We start from the raw sequence: 14,038 nt of genomic DNA on the forward strand, positions 1-14,038 counted from the left end.
GGAGGATATAGCGACTGTGTCTCGGTATATAAGTGGATGCATTTGTTGACCCCTTATTACAGATGAAATATTATATATAAGGAGATGAAGATGGAAAGTCAAGGCAATACTGAAAGAACTACTAGCAAGGGGTCTTTGGGCTCTTATTTTTATCTCAATAGGCACACGTAATCAGAAATGTGCATCAGGCAGAAAAGCAAATACAAACTAAAGGAAATAGACAAAAGTCGACAACCTTTACCAAACTCCAAAGTTGAACCAAATCTCCCCCTTAAACAACAAGTTTGAGCCAAACTGTTTTTGTCTGTTTCTACAAACCATGTCACATCTTCAATATTTACTACTGAGATCCCAGGTCACGGACCTTCACCGGGACGCCAGCATGGCAACAGTTATTCCAGAGCTTCGTACTGCTCTCATACTTGTGCAAGCGTCGTTGATATTGAGCAAAGAAGCTTCTGAACGCTGCTGGAGCACGCATTTCCAGACAGTTCCGCATCAAGGGAAGGGGAAAGGTCTCACCGCCATAGGCCAGGGATACAGCATAACGCCCCTTGGACTCTTCGGGGAGGAGATTGTAGAGGTTGTCAGTAAGCTCGTCTACGGTGTTGTTGATGGCGCATTCGTCGCAGTAGTCGGCAATAATGCCTCCATTATTGAGCGTGAAGGGGATAATGTCCACATCTGGTTTATTTGAGGGCATATACAATCCGTGGAAGTAATGCTCACACATGGGATGGACGAATACAGTTCTGCAGGCTGGGCAGCAGATCTTGGTTTTGGTCTGGAGGCAATATCGAACATTCTTCCTAAAGCAAGAAGCCCCAACGATATGCCCACGGGGGGAGGATCAATCCCCGGAGGGTTTCTCCCTTGCCGTTCTGGAGCTTGTGGTCAAATGGGAGGACGGTGACATCCTCCCGACAGATGCCACATTCTGGGGCAAGACCCCTGAATTTGACATTATTTCTCTCGATATCAGAGGCGAGCTGAGGCCAGAATGACTCCTTGGCCTTTCCGGTGATCTTCTTTTGGCCGGTGCAATCGACGGGCGTGAGGAAAATGATGCACATCTTGTTTCGAGGTAGAGAGTCTGGGGTCGTAGTGTTAGCTGGTTTTGGGATTAAAGAGTATGAAATGTAAGTGTGTGTGTGTTTGATAACCTAATATGGGAGATAAGGATTCATCTGGAAAGGGGACATATGTCTTTCTATACCCAATAGTAATCAATTTCTGCTCTCAATACAGATCCAGAGCCCTTGCCAGGTCTCTCAAATTATTATTCCATGAATGTTTCCAGTCCAGGCTACCACTTGCCAAGTCATGGGACAACATACTGCTCAAAACCTACCTTGTTAAAGTAAGAAGACGCCGATGTAGTGTGAGGTTGTATGGATATCGGAACGAGCGTGAGGGGAAGAATGGATGGTAAACCGTAACTGTGGCAAGGGCAAAGTTGTGTTTGAGTTGAAGAAGGGACAATACCTTGAGCTTAGTCTACAGTCACAGAAAACGAGATTTGACTGGCAACCTATCACAGAATGTAATCACTTCGCTGCCAGTGTCAGCCTCCAGATAAAAGCTGCCCATGCCTCCCATTTCCAGTGCCGCTGTTCTGAAGCTTTGTTCATGCTGAGTAGAGTCACTCACAACCAGGCCACGAACAATAGAATGAGAAGCAAAGAGCTCTGCTTAAATGTGAGTGCTTTAGTATTGGCTGGATCGGCGTTCATGTTGACGATGAGGGCTCTCTTCCTGCGCCAATTGGCCCCTGAAACATCTGCTACAAGGAGCAAATCTACCCGCAACTTCTAATGAACAGGAATACACCATAAATGAATATACAAGAGAAGTCAATGTTGACTATAGTGGTCTCCAGACGCTTCTATTTGGATCTGGTAGGACTCAGTGCTCGGTGGGTGATCATATGATCCGCCTGCAGACACCGATATTACAGTCACCATGCTGTTGCCCTATTTTTCATCGTACGAAGAGCCTGCATACATTCGAAACTGAACTCAAGTGGCAGTCATATACCCTTATTAAGATTTCATTTGCCTGAGAGACGAAGTTTGTTCCATAAACATCTAACCAAGTGTCCCTCACACCTCGAGTCCGAAGCCGAGCCCAAGCAATATTCACGGTGGCCAGTAATCTGGGGGGGATTATTGGCCGAGGTGATAAACTCATGAGTTATCGATATTGTAAAGTTGTAGTTAGAAAATGTATACTTTATTTTCCCGGACATGGTGGCGAATAGACCTCGGGTCGTGATTCACGCTGTTACAAAGTTTACACATATGCTCAACTTCATGCTTTCAACAAGAGGATAATACGAAAATAATGGTTCGAAGCCTCATTATTTTAAGCTATTCGAACACTTCACGACTGCACCTGAGCTAGAGATTATTTTGAGGGTGAGGCTGAGAACCCGTGGATTATACCTTGGTTGTCCTCCCACGGTCCAATTGCAATTCACGCTATTTTAGAAGTACAAATAATAAGGATATAAACTTCAGGCATCCAGTGAGAGAACAGTCGACCATACTGATGTTAGTAAACCTTCCCGTTCGCGTTCAAAACTTACACGGGTGTAAGTGAACACACAGCCACAATTGACGCTTAAATAGACTACAAAGGTGACTCGATCAAAGAGCTCAACCAATACGTGAACACTACAAAATGATATTTCCAGAACACTCATCCTAAATGACGAGAATTTTCTTCACGTAGATCCCTGTGAGTCAGTCTCTGTTCCAGGAACATCCATAGATTGGTCCTGTGTACAATTTTGAGAGTCTACATAGACTTTTGTTCCCCTTCCTTCATCACACATGGCCATCACTGTCAGTTATAAGCTCTACAAGGGGACAATATGAATTGAAAAGTTAGAGCTTGGACTCAAACCCTCGTGGAGTGAGGAGATCCAAGTTCCCCTTCCAAGACCTTCCATCCGATTGCCAGTGGCAGAACTTAATCACTCCTCTGGGTATAAAAAGGCGTCTTCCTCCCCCTGTTCAGTCCTGGTTTCAGAGTCTCCCCATCTTCTTCTTTCATCAGCTTGACTTACGATATCAAGTTCACTTCCATCATCTCATCTTGCATCATAAACTTTCTGTCATCAGCTTGGCTTCTGTCAGCCCATCTTTTATTATCAACTCGACATACATCATCGACATCCTTCTCTCATCAACAACCTTCTATCATCAGCTCGGCCTACACCATCAACCATCCTTCTGTCATCACATCTTTCATCACTCTTCTCATCATGTCCGGACATTTACCCACTCTACTCCATCACATCTCTTCAACCCACTCCAAAGACACAATGTGTGTTCTGGAGAACCTCAACAACAACACAGAATGGTGCAGCATCCCCAACGATGTACCAAACATCACAGAGGAGTCGGAAGATAGCTACTGGCCCAATCTAGAAGCCAGCATCGATAACAACGAGATCGAGTTCAAGGATCTCTCAATCGAGTGCGTGGTCTGCCGCTCCAACGTAACCATCTTCCCAAAAGATCACGTCGTTGATGAGGAAGTTGGCGAGAGTCACAGGGCTGTTATCCTCCCCTGCGGACACATCTTTGGTGCCTCGTGCGTCAAGAGATTCTTCGATATGAAGACAGAGGAGGGAGCTCGTGCCTCCTGTATTAAGTGTCGAGCCGCCTGCTACCATCCCCACCCAGATTGTGGACACCCCTTCTACGGGGAACCCATGCCCTCGCATAAGCCAGGCATGGCCTTCACGCCTCATGTCTTGGGCAAAGGCGGCAAGATAGATGACTGCTGCAAGATGTGCACCTATAAAAAAGCCATCTACGATATTACAGCAGAAATTCAGCGAGCACCAGACTTCCCTGAGGACATGAAGAAGTCCCTTGGTGTTGTTCTGACGGTTGATGGCAAGTCTTATACCACTCGTCGAGTTGTGATGAGCCGCCTGCAAGAGGTGTACTTTCCCACTTCTGTTGCGGACCTCTTCGTTGAATACAAGGATCGACTGGAGGAGAAGGAAGACGGGCAGGACTACTGGATCAGTGGTTATCTCAGCCAGTGCAAGGTCAAATTATATGTACTTGCACCACAGAACTAGGGTATATTGCCTGGAGAATAATGAGAGATATGAAGTTGCATTGGGTGTTTTTTTCTTTCTTTTTCTTTATAAGTTTAGAAATATGGCTGTTTGGAATACTGTTTCTTTTTTCGTCTGGCATGCAAAGAATACTGTCTTTATTTACTGGGCATGGCATGGCGCAAAGGTTTAACTATACCCTTACTGCATCGACAATATAATATTGTACAACCACTGATCATTTTAAAAACATAACTAGTGACTAGTGACTGTCCTACCAGAAATCATCACCAAGTAACAAATCCTTTGGCCAAGATTGACAACATGCTCGCAATGAAATAACATATCAATCTTCATAAGTGCTAAATCGAAATCTCATCCAAAGGACGATCCGTAACCATAACATACATACATAAGAATCCTTAAAGCCATCATAATCGTTTCGCTGATTCCCAGACCAGCACAATAACACTATCCTTGACATCACCCACTTCCTCACCCCATCTCTTCTTCAAAGCCGGCTCATCAATAACGCCTCTTTTCACATAAGCCTGCCACACATCCCCTTCAGCGGTAGTGACAGAGTCCATCAACCTCCACACATTTCGTCGTCCCGTCCAGAACAACATCTTTCGATCTGTGTCTCTTTCTTTGAGCTTCACGGGACCAATGACGGAACGACGGGAGGAACTGGCTTTTCCGGCGGTAGAGAGCGGCATGTCGGAAAGGTGGATTCCATCGGGGTATTCGGTTATGGTGTAGCCATTCACGAGGACCCAGTTGTCGCGGAAGCGGTAGCGTTGAAGGAAGCATGCTTCGCCGCAGACATCGGTGACGAGATGGGCTTGGCTTGGGGTGAGGTGATGGCGTTCTCCGTAGTCGTGAAGAGCCAGGGGTTGAATGCCCGTCTCATAGCTATCCAGATGGGAAGAGTAATCGTCGTTGTCCTTGGGTGAGTAGAAGCTTGGGATGATATGCATCTTCATCTTGGTATGCTTCGCCAAACAATCCTGAAGAATACCGTCCCAGCGCTTCTTGCTCGTAGGACTGTCTTCGACACCATCAAAGCATGGTAGATGCGTGACTTTGGATATGGCAGGTCGTGTAAGGAAGATTGCCCCACCTCCATAAGTCGTCATGAATCCTTCGCCGATAGCCCAGTCTCCTCTCTCGCTCGGTAATCCAATGTACAATTCCTTCTCAGAGTTATATGCGAATAGTCGTTCTTGAAGGTACGAAAGGTTGGGTAAAAAGATCTCCTCGTCCAAAATGCCGTACCACTTCTTCATCTGTCCTTTCTGTGCGAGTGTAGCGCTATACTTCTTGGCCGACTCCATCATGTTGAAGTATCTCTTCGCGGTAGAGATCTGACCCTCCGAGATAGTAACATGAGCATCGATGCCCAAAGATACCAAAACCTCAGTCAGCTTCTTAACCTGCTGGTAGTGCCCTTGATCAAGAACAAGCAGAAAACTCGCTCCGTTCCCATGCTGATTCCCACCAGTCATCCACCTTGCCCAATCCTTCGCAACAGCATAATCATCCCTAACAACACGATCAAAACTCGTAGAGATCGCAAACACAAAGTCCGAAGCGTCAATCTGTCCTGGCTTCGGTCCACCTACAATCGGAAGGCTAAGTTCCTGTCGTGCAACCAAATTTCTCCTCTCGGGAGTCTTGGTATCGATAATTCGGGGCTGATTTGAATGAAAGTCTGCATCGATGTTCGTGACTGAAGTATACTCAGAGTCCTGCTCTGAAACACGGACTTTCCATGCAGTCCATGAAGTTTGATCCGAAAGTCCAATTTTCTGCCTTAGTCGCTCGAGGTACTGTTCTTCCGGAACTGGTCCTTTGATGGCGATTTCAGTATCGCGGTTTGTTCGAGGCCAGTACAGCCATCTTGTCTGAAAGAAGAGAACAACGACGACAACAAGAACAAGCAGCTGAACAACCCTGCGGGGAATAGTAGGCGGGCTAGAAATCATAATCATGATGAATAGACGATCCAATCCAGTAAAAAGAGTGACTTGGGTGGGTATAACCTGGATAAATGAGTGTGTTGCTTGGCTATAACAAAGGCATGATCACGCTGTGAGAAGCGGGTAAAGACTGACTACGGTGAAAGAGAAGAAGCAAAAAGGCTTCGACTCCCGAGTCGTGAGGCACAGCGAGAGATTTAAGTAAATTAGACTCAAATGGTGAAGAGTGACAGACTGTCACACTGCCCTTGTCTAGTGTAAGTGGTAAATGGCCGCAGTGGGGGGAGGCCATCCTTCAAAGCATCATGAAACTAGGCGCCCCAGACCATAATCCCTGGTCGCACCACGTCAATAACGATTAAAGAGGGGAAGGCCAAGGCAAGCAATTAAACTGTGACAAGGTCCGTGGTTCGTTTCATGGTTGATCAGTGGAGGTCTCAGGTCTCGATATGACCAAATACAGTAATGAGAAACAATTGGAGCCAGTGTCAGAATTGAAGATCTTTTGACTCCTATTCTGACAGCGTCTATTCAAAGTCCCAATTAATGCATGAAGGATGCTGATGCTGAATCCTGGTGGGTGAGAGGCTATGACGGAACGAGAACTAGGTTGGGTGGTAATTTAATCTCTTGCCAATAACCAGACTAATGCAGGTACAACAACAGCCCTAGTCCGCAAAATAAGTCGATTTCGGTAGGTAATTTATCTGATAAGCGGCAAGCTAGGAAATGACCGCATCCCGTTGGAGATTCTTTGCCGAGCTCTAGTCTTGCATCATTCGCTAGGCTTGGTGGTTGGACCCTTTTCTTCTTGGACGGCTTCAGTATTTAGTGACTTCTTTCTAGGTGGTGTGATAGGTTCTGTTGCTGCCCTCGTGTGTGTTGGTGTTGATGCCACTGTTGTCGGTGCCCGTGCTGGTATCGGTATAGGCATTGGCATCGGTGGTAGAGGCTGATGTTGAGGTTGGGATCCTCGCCGTGAAGATGGCGTTGATTGACTTGGGGCATAAGCCGATGGCATATTGGCTTCAACCGTTCGTCTGGCGTGGTCGAAACGATCGTAGCACTTAGCGAGAGCCTCTTGGACCGACTGGTCCGCACGTACAATACCCGTGGCGAGAACTTCTCTAATGTGATCTTCGACCTTTTGAAACTCGGACTTGTCGTATCTGTATCGATCAGGAATACCGCTGTTGTGCAACAGAGCCAACAGCCCCGCGATAACTGTGTTGGACGCAGCGAGAATAGTGATGGCTGTGTCGTCGAACCCTCCAGAGCTGAGAGCTGTGATACTAGCACCAATCATCAATTGCAAGACAAAAAGAATTGCGCGAACGAAGCCGATGAAGTGAAATGAGTACGATGAAATGGTACGACGGTAGACGCAGTCGCGATAGAGACCCTGGGGAAGGCCGTTCGGGGGCCAGAGGCTACTGGTCGGATGAACAGGCTTGTTGTGCTCTATATCTATAATCCCGCCAACTCCTCGAGCTAGGATGGCCCATTCTGTAGGCGATAGGAAGCGATATCTAACATTCTTATGTTTTTTCTGACCCGGGCCATTCTCCATGCTGCTCTGATCTGCTCCGTTCATGTAGTGTCCGAAATTCTGAGTAGGGTCCATCGATGTCTGGGGGGCGGTTGAATCGATTTCCGCCATCATGATGCTGACGCGCTATCGAGCTCTGCAGCTTGTATCTGCCGTATATCGTGAAGTGAAATGCGAGTATTAAAGGGAATGAAGCATGCTGGTGAATCAAAAGCCAGCTTATGAAGAGAAAGCCGATAAAGGATAATGGTGATGCTTGAAGAAGCTGGCTAGGGTCAATAAGAAGATACTGAAAAAGAAAATGGTAGAAGAAAATTGAGATTTCTGGTGATGTAAAAGGCATTCATGTTGGCAAGCTGAGTTCGTTGCTCGGCCTTTCCCGTCGCCATGTTATCTTGTCTCAACTGAAGGCGGAATCTCATGCCCCATTGCGGCTTCCACCGCATAACACACATTCATCCTCATGAATTCGGCGAGATCAAGTGCCTTCTATCAATCCGTTTCAAACCATCCTCTTGGAGAGACATCGCATTGAGTTGAGCATAATTCCGAGAATCACGATCATTAAGCTGTGATATCATAAGGCACTTCACTTACACGAGCTGTTGTTCTGTAAAACCCACGAGGGACCCTGCCAAGCCGCAATAGGTAATGTTTACGATAAAATCTTCAACAACACTGCAGGTCTCAGCCTCAAAACGACTACATCAACACCAGGAATGTTCAGTGTCTGGAACGTAGCCATGCCGGAACACTCTCAAACCGTCGTACAAAACAATGAATCGGCAAAGCTCTCTTAAAAACAGCTACATTCATAATAGATATCATTTCTATGTTCATTTTCATGTATATGACCCGTCCTTCCACTCAGCAAAGTACAGCCCCAATCACTCATGACTCTAAATCACTGCCTATTCCCTCCTGATCCGAGTAAACCATGTAGAACCACCTAAGCCATACAAACGCCACAGTACACACATACCGTCAACGATACAAATTCTCGCTAAATATTTCATCTTTTCAAAATCAAGAATCCTGCACCAGATGGGGGATGTCGTCCACCTTGGCCTGTCCGTTGAGAATGGCATTCACCGCCGTGAACAGCGGATACTCCGACTCCAACCCGCGAGCCTTGAGGAAGCTGTTCACCTCCTCTGCGGTGGTTGTACCCTGGATCTTCTGTCCGTTGAGATCCTGCTTCTCGACCTCTTGCACGGAGATTCCCTTCTCGACGGCCTTCTTGGCACAACGGAAGTTACGGCCGCCGGAGCAGGATGTGATAAGATCGGCGACACCGGCGGAGGATTCGGTAAAGGTAGCTGTGTGGACGGTCTCGCCGAAGAATTCCTTGCCGAACTTGACCATTTCCATGAGACCGACGCGCATGATAGCTGCCTTTGCGTTATCACCCCAACCACGACCGTCAACGAAACCAGCTGCGAGAGCAACTACGTTCTTCAAGGCACCGCTCAGAGATACACCCGCAACGTCGGAGACCATCTGGACGTGGAAGTAAGGTCGGTGGAAGAGCGTTCGGAAGCAATCCTGATCCAGAGGAGGATAATCGGCTGGCATAGCGGTGAGCTTGGTCTTGGAAGTTCGGCCTCGAACGTCCTTGTGCTGCATTTCGGGAAGCTCGCCAATTGTAGGATTGGGGCTACCTGTTCGTGGCGTGGGAGCTCTGCTGTTGTCAAGAGCCGGAGGGTCGTAAGCGATAGTAGTCTCTGACCACTTCTCCTCAGCAATTTCACGAGCCAAGTTAGCACCACTCAGGGCACCACAGTAAATGCCTAGCCCGTCACCAATCCACTCGCTGAACAGGCTGATACCGTCGTCAGTGACATTGACACCCTTGATACAGCTGATCCCTCGAGCATAGGGAAGAATGTGTCCGTTGACCTGCTTGCAGACGTTTGCGATGAACTGGTGGGGCAAGTTGAAGACAAGAATGGTGGAGTCCTTGACAGCGTCGCGAATGTCGGGGTTGGCGATGATGTTTGAGGGCAGAGGAATACCGGGCAGGTACTTTACGTTCTCGTGGTGCTTGTTGATGACTTCTGTGAGCTTCTGGGGCTTGTCGCCGGTGGTTTCGTCATATAATTTGGAGTCCTTGGTAATCGTCACGTCCTCCTCGTAGACCCACATCTGGACATCTTCCTCGAAGAGATCTTTGTTGGCGCGGGTGTTTTCAGCAACGATCTTGGCAATTGTTGAGCCCCTAGCAGCGTCTGTTAGTCAATGGCTCAAGCTACGATAGAGACGGAGCCGGAGAGCGGAAGGCATACCAGTTACCGGATCCCACAATGGTCACCTTGTGCTTCTTTGAATGTCCACCCAAGCTCGCCATGTTGCCGAATGTCGCAGAAGAATAAGTGCGAATATGAGTACAAGAGAGTAATCTCGAAGATTTAGCAAAGACGAAAGAAGAGCGCACTGCAAGCGATCGAAACATACGGGGGAGAAGGAGAATCGAGAGTTGTGTAAGGGCGAAAAAAGAGCTTTATGAGGGGTACTGAAGCTGAATAGTCCGAGGGACCTGCTCCAGCTTTCCAGGTTGTTGAACCCTGGAGCAAGCCACAATGACGCATGGCAGAATGAGATAAGTGACACCGCCTGCTCCAAGGGGGAAAGCGTCCCATCAAAACCCCATTGATATCCGTGATAATGGAGCTGGAGAAATCTCGAGACCTTGATGAGGCCGAGGGGCAGTTTTTCACATGCAAGGAGGTATTGATTGCTGTGGCTGCATATGTCAATTGGAAGCTATTTTTCTAGAAGAAGCTCAGAGTGCATAGCCATGTAAACTACAACTTGATATGAAGAACGCTTGAAAGATAATTCTACTCTCAACGGTAGCTTTAATCACATGGAAACAACATAAAATTCCAATTCAACTTTTTAAGTGGGATTTCACATGTTAACCAAAACCTCGAAACAAGGATCTCTGCAAAGTCTAGGATTCTCCGGGAGACAAGGGGGCAAAGATGCATAATCCAGGAACAGTTACAGCACCGAGCCCCGTTCCGTAATCCGCGGGCCGATCCCCTTGTCGCGTGACGAGCACATGTTAAAGAACTACAGAGGTATAAGGAAAGATCAGGAGCTTAGATCAAATGATGTAAATTTTGAGGTTATCGCTACCAAGAGTCGCATCATATCACGATATCATTTGCTGCCGAGGATGTATCGTTGCATTGTAATGGGTTCAGAGGCGCTAGAGCTCAACTGCATGTTGACGTTGCCAAGTTTACCCCAACGGAGTCATCTCACTCCCATCCCTTTTATCCGTGTAGAGGTCAGTGTATTTAACAGAGATACGAATGCCTGCATTTGGTTATCAGAAATATTTGACTTGAAATTATATCACTATCCAATCTGAACTGTTGCCAATGTGCATGCTGATCAGAGCCCCGATAAGTGTCAGTATGAAAAACAGACATGTCCCATAACTCAGCGATTAAGAACAGTTAAATTCAACAGCTAAATTTACTCCGTCCTCTCAATTATACTCGCCCAACAATTCCACCTTCTCCTCATCCGTCGATGGGAAGTGATTAAGCATCGCCGACAAAGAGCGTTTCCGCCCGTGTGTTTTCCTCTCGTCCTTCTCTTCAGTCCTTTCACCATTTCCAAAAATAGGCTTGAAAACATTATCATAAACCATCCAGGCCACAGTGAACATGACAGTCATGGTGACAGCCAACCACTGGGGCACCTTGCCGCGCTTGTCGGCCAAAAACTTAGACAGAAGAATGACCGTTCCGAAGAAAAATACTGTGAAGAAGAGGAAGAAGAATGCCCCTATTCTCTGTCTCAATGTTGTTATCGTGTATGGCTGTAATGAGTGCAGATAACGCTGGTATCCATCGGGAAGTTCATGTTCCTTGGCACCGTCTTTGATGAGATTGAGATATCGAGCACTAGCTTGTGCATAGCCAGGTTCACGCTGAGGGCCGAGCAGAAAGCGATACCACCACTTGTGCTTGCGAGGGTCATCGGGCAAATCCTTGTCAGGAATCTGTGGTGCAAAAAGCGTTCTTGACAGAAAAGGTCGAGGGATATCGGGAAATGGCTTCTCAGGAATGGACATCTTGGGAGGCAATGGTATGCAAGGCACAACAATCTCTTTGTAGCCTGCTCCACCACCTTCAGTGCGGATGATGGTGCGGTAATCCTCCTCTGTTACTTCGTATACCACACCCATAAGACCCTCATCCCACCTGATCTCCTCTGAGTGTGGTGGCTGCGGAGGATCGAAAGGTGGGACTGGCACCTTTGGAGGCAGCTTTGGCTTCTCAGGAAGCTTTCTGTAATCGACGTTCGCAAAGCATGGCTCGCGATAAGGAATTCCAGGAAGGTTGAACTTAAGCTCCAACGTTGGCACTGAGACATTCACCTGGGACAGCGGTCTAATGCCACGAACTCCCAGAAATGTCTCAGCGGCGAGGTTGGATCCATAAGCGAGATAAAGATATGTCTTTGGCGCAGGGTGGTCTCGATCGATGATATGATCTTCAGCAGCTTGAGCCAAGCGTGCAGCTGATGTACGAGGGATGGAAGAGATCGGTGGATACTTCTTCGGTTCGGGCCGCTGCGCAAGAACACTGAACTTGCGCAGAACAACAGAAAGCGAAGATTTACTGGCTGCGTCGCGGTTGGCGCTGGCGTGCACTGGGTTTGACATGACGTCGAGTGAGAAGCTTAGACGTAAGCTTACAACTGATTGATTGGGCCGTGGCACAGGTGTCGCTAGATCTGTGATCCTGCCAGGTGGCGAAGGAGGGATATATAAAGCGCTCACGAATAAATATCACAATAAATGTTCAAAGCATGGGTTTCCGGGGAGATAAAGGTGTTATTCATCATGAAACGGGTCATAGATTCGGGCGGAGCGGAGATAGTGGGCGTCCCTTGCTGCCCTGCTGAATAATGCGCCGCGCGGGTAAGGCATGGGAATAGTTGCGCCGACCGATGGTCCGCAGTCAAAGTCCGCTTCCCTATTGATGAATTCCGGACTATCGGGCTTTACCAGGATTATCTGACGAATTGGCTTGCTGAAACTTTACCAAGCGATGGCCCGTTGCGATAGATCGCAGATCAATATTAATGAATTCCTCCATTGCATCCAGAAACCCTCCGGTTGTGCAGGGTAGGCTGGACAAATTCAACCACTTCAACAACTGACGTTGTCTACTACCATCTATATTCATCATTTCGTCTAAGCCAGTGAAGGGTTGTTCTTGATTTTGTATGCCAGGATAGGGTGAAGTGTAGTTTGTGTGCGTTAAGTGTACCCAAGTTGGCCTGTTGATATTGGAGTTGGCGTTGTAGAGAACTGACTGTATTCTTGATATTGAATACTAAGGTGATGATATAAACGTGGTGTCTGTAGCGCTTTTATTTATCGTACCTCAAGGAATTTTAAAAAATCCATTTACACGCAGTGATTCACGAATGAGTGGGCAAGTGCCATCGCAATGAAGTAGGCAAGAGGCATTCAACCTCTTGAGGGTGCCCGCTCCTTCCATTTTGCCAGCAGCTTCCACCCTCTGCTACTACCCATCTCAGCCAACGTGATCCCCTTACCAAATTGCAAAACGTTCTCGAAATAACTCTACGTTCTCAAACATTCTTTGATCTCGCTTGTGATCTCGGCATCGTTTAGTTCTCACCCATTTACGGCGGTAGGTGATAGCCCAAATTACGCCCTCTATTCGTTTGGGGGAACTGTAAGTCAGATCCCCTACAACGAACGCTGTGTACCCCTCCAATACAGTTTCATCCACTAACTGTCTTGCAAAGTGTGCACCAATGCCTCGAAGAGGTGGGAAGTCTGGCCCACGCCTAAAGGGTAAGCGGCATTCAGGGAGGATTAGAGCCATTGGGCAACTCGACACGACTCCAAATCGTCACGATCAGTCTCCTCGTGGAGTTCAGCCTCAGGATCCAACACCGGCATTACCAAATCAGGATGCAAATTCCGAACTTCCAAATTCTGAGATACCGTCAACAAATGAATTTGATGATGACCTCAATGAGGATGATCTAATGCAGCTGGTTGAAGCTGAAGCCGCTCCATCCGCTCAACCACCTGTTGATTTCTCATGGTCTGAAATCGGTTCAACACGCCGAAGCACGCCTCTACGGGAAGACGAACCAACGTTTTTAGATAACCAAGATTCTCTTCTCGACGAATTTTCCAGTCCAAAGTCCGGCCTAGGCAAGCTTCCCAACACTCAGCCACTGCCATCAGAGCCTGATCAAGGAAGCAAAGAACCTCCTCTTGTTGACTTTTCTGAGACAGCTTCTACTGTACGACGAAGTTCGCCTTATTATTCGTTGGCTGCCTCTCAGATTGGAGATGACGAGGCACTAAATATCCTGGAAAACAATCCATTGGCACCACTACCAAGTACCATCCCCAATTCG

At 47.4% G+C, this 14,038-nt stretch overlaps 6 protein-coding genes across 6 annotated transcripts; 2 read left to right on the forward strand and 4 right to left on the reverse strand.

Annotated features, from left to right (window-relative positions):
- Positions 1-319: 319 nt before the first annotated feature.
- Positions 320-1,004, forward strand: FOBCDRAFT_199655 (uncharacterized protein; the record flags this gene model as incomplete). The annotated part of the gene is made up of 2 exons (XM_059608953.1): positions 320-590; positions 751-1,004. The coding sequence occupies 2 exons, from the start codon at positions 320-322 to the stop codon at positions 1,002-1,004; spliced, it is 525 nt and encodes a 174-aa protein (XP_059464619.1).
- A 2,181-nt stretch (positions 1,005-3,185) lies between these two features.
- FOBCDRAFT_317812 (uncharacterized protein) lies at positions 3,186-4,099 on the forward strand (the record flags this gene model as incomplete). Its single annotated transcript, XM_031180075.3, has 1 exon — positions 3,186-4,099. Exon 1 carries the CDS (start codon positions 3,269-3,271, stop codon positions 4,097-4,099), a length of 831 nt encoding a protein of 276 aa, XP_031045962.2. The 5' UTR covers positions 3,186-3,268.
- Positions 4,100-4,333: 234 nt separating this feature from the next.
- On the reverse strand, positions 4,334-6,072 carry FOBCDRAFT_259199 (uncharacterized protein; the record flags this gene model as incomplete). The annotated part of the gene is made up of 1 exon (XM_031180074.3): positions 4,334-6,072. The coding sequence occupies one exon, from the start codon at positions 6,070-6,072 to the stop codon at positions 4,510-4,512; it is 1,563 nt and encodes a 520-aa protein (XP_031045961.2). The 3' UTR covers positions 4,334-4,509.
- Positions 6,073-6,815: 743 nt separating this feature from the next.
- On the reverse strand, positions 6,816-7,720 carry FOBCDRAFT_317814 (uncharacterized protein; the record flags this gene model as incomplete). Its single annotated transcript, XM_031180073.3, has 1 exon — positions 6,816-7,720. The coding sequence occupies one exon, from the start codon at positions 7,718-7,720 to the stop codon at positions 6,836-6,838; it is 885 nt and encodes a 294-aa protein (XP_031045960.2). The 3' UTR covers positions 6,816-6,835.
- Positions 7,721-8,635: 915 nt separating this feature from the next.
- Positions 8,636-9,956, reverse strand: FOBCDRAFT_272089 (NAD-dependent glycerol-3-phosphate dehydrogenase N-terminus-domain-containing protein; the record flags this gene model as incomplete). The annotated part of the gene is made up of 2 exons (XM_031180072.3): positions 8,636-9,827; positions 9,895-9,956. 2 exons carry the CDS (start codon positions 9,954-9,956, stop codon positions 8,636-8,638), a joined length of 1,254 nt encoding a protein of 417 aa, XP_031045959.2.
- Positions 9,957-10,943: 987 nt separating this feature from the next.
- FOBCDRAFT_259202 (uncharacterized protein) lies at positions 10,944-12,462 on the reverse strand. The gene has a single exon (XM_031180071.3). It carries the CDS (start codon positions 12,291-12,293, stop codon positions 11,109-11,111), a length of 1,185 nt encoding a protein of 394 aa, XP_031045958.1. The 5' UTR covers positions 12,294-12,462; the 3' UTR covers positions 10,944-11,108.
- Positions 12,463-14,038: the final 1,576 nt, after the last annotated feature.

Source organism: Fusarium oxysporum, chromosome IV (assembly GCF_013085055.1).
Source record: "Fusarium oxysporum Fo47 chromosome IV, complete sequence".
NCBI classification, from domain to species: domain Eukaryota; kingdom Fungi; phylum Ascomycota; class Sordariomycetes; order Hypocreales; family Nectriaceae; genus Fusarium; species Fusarium oxysporum.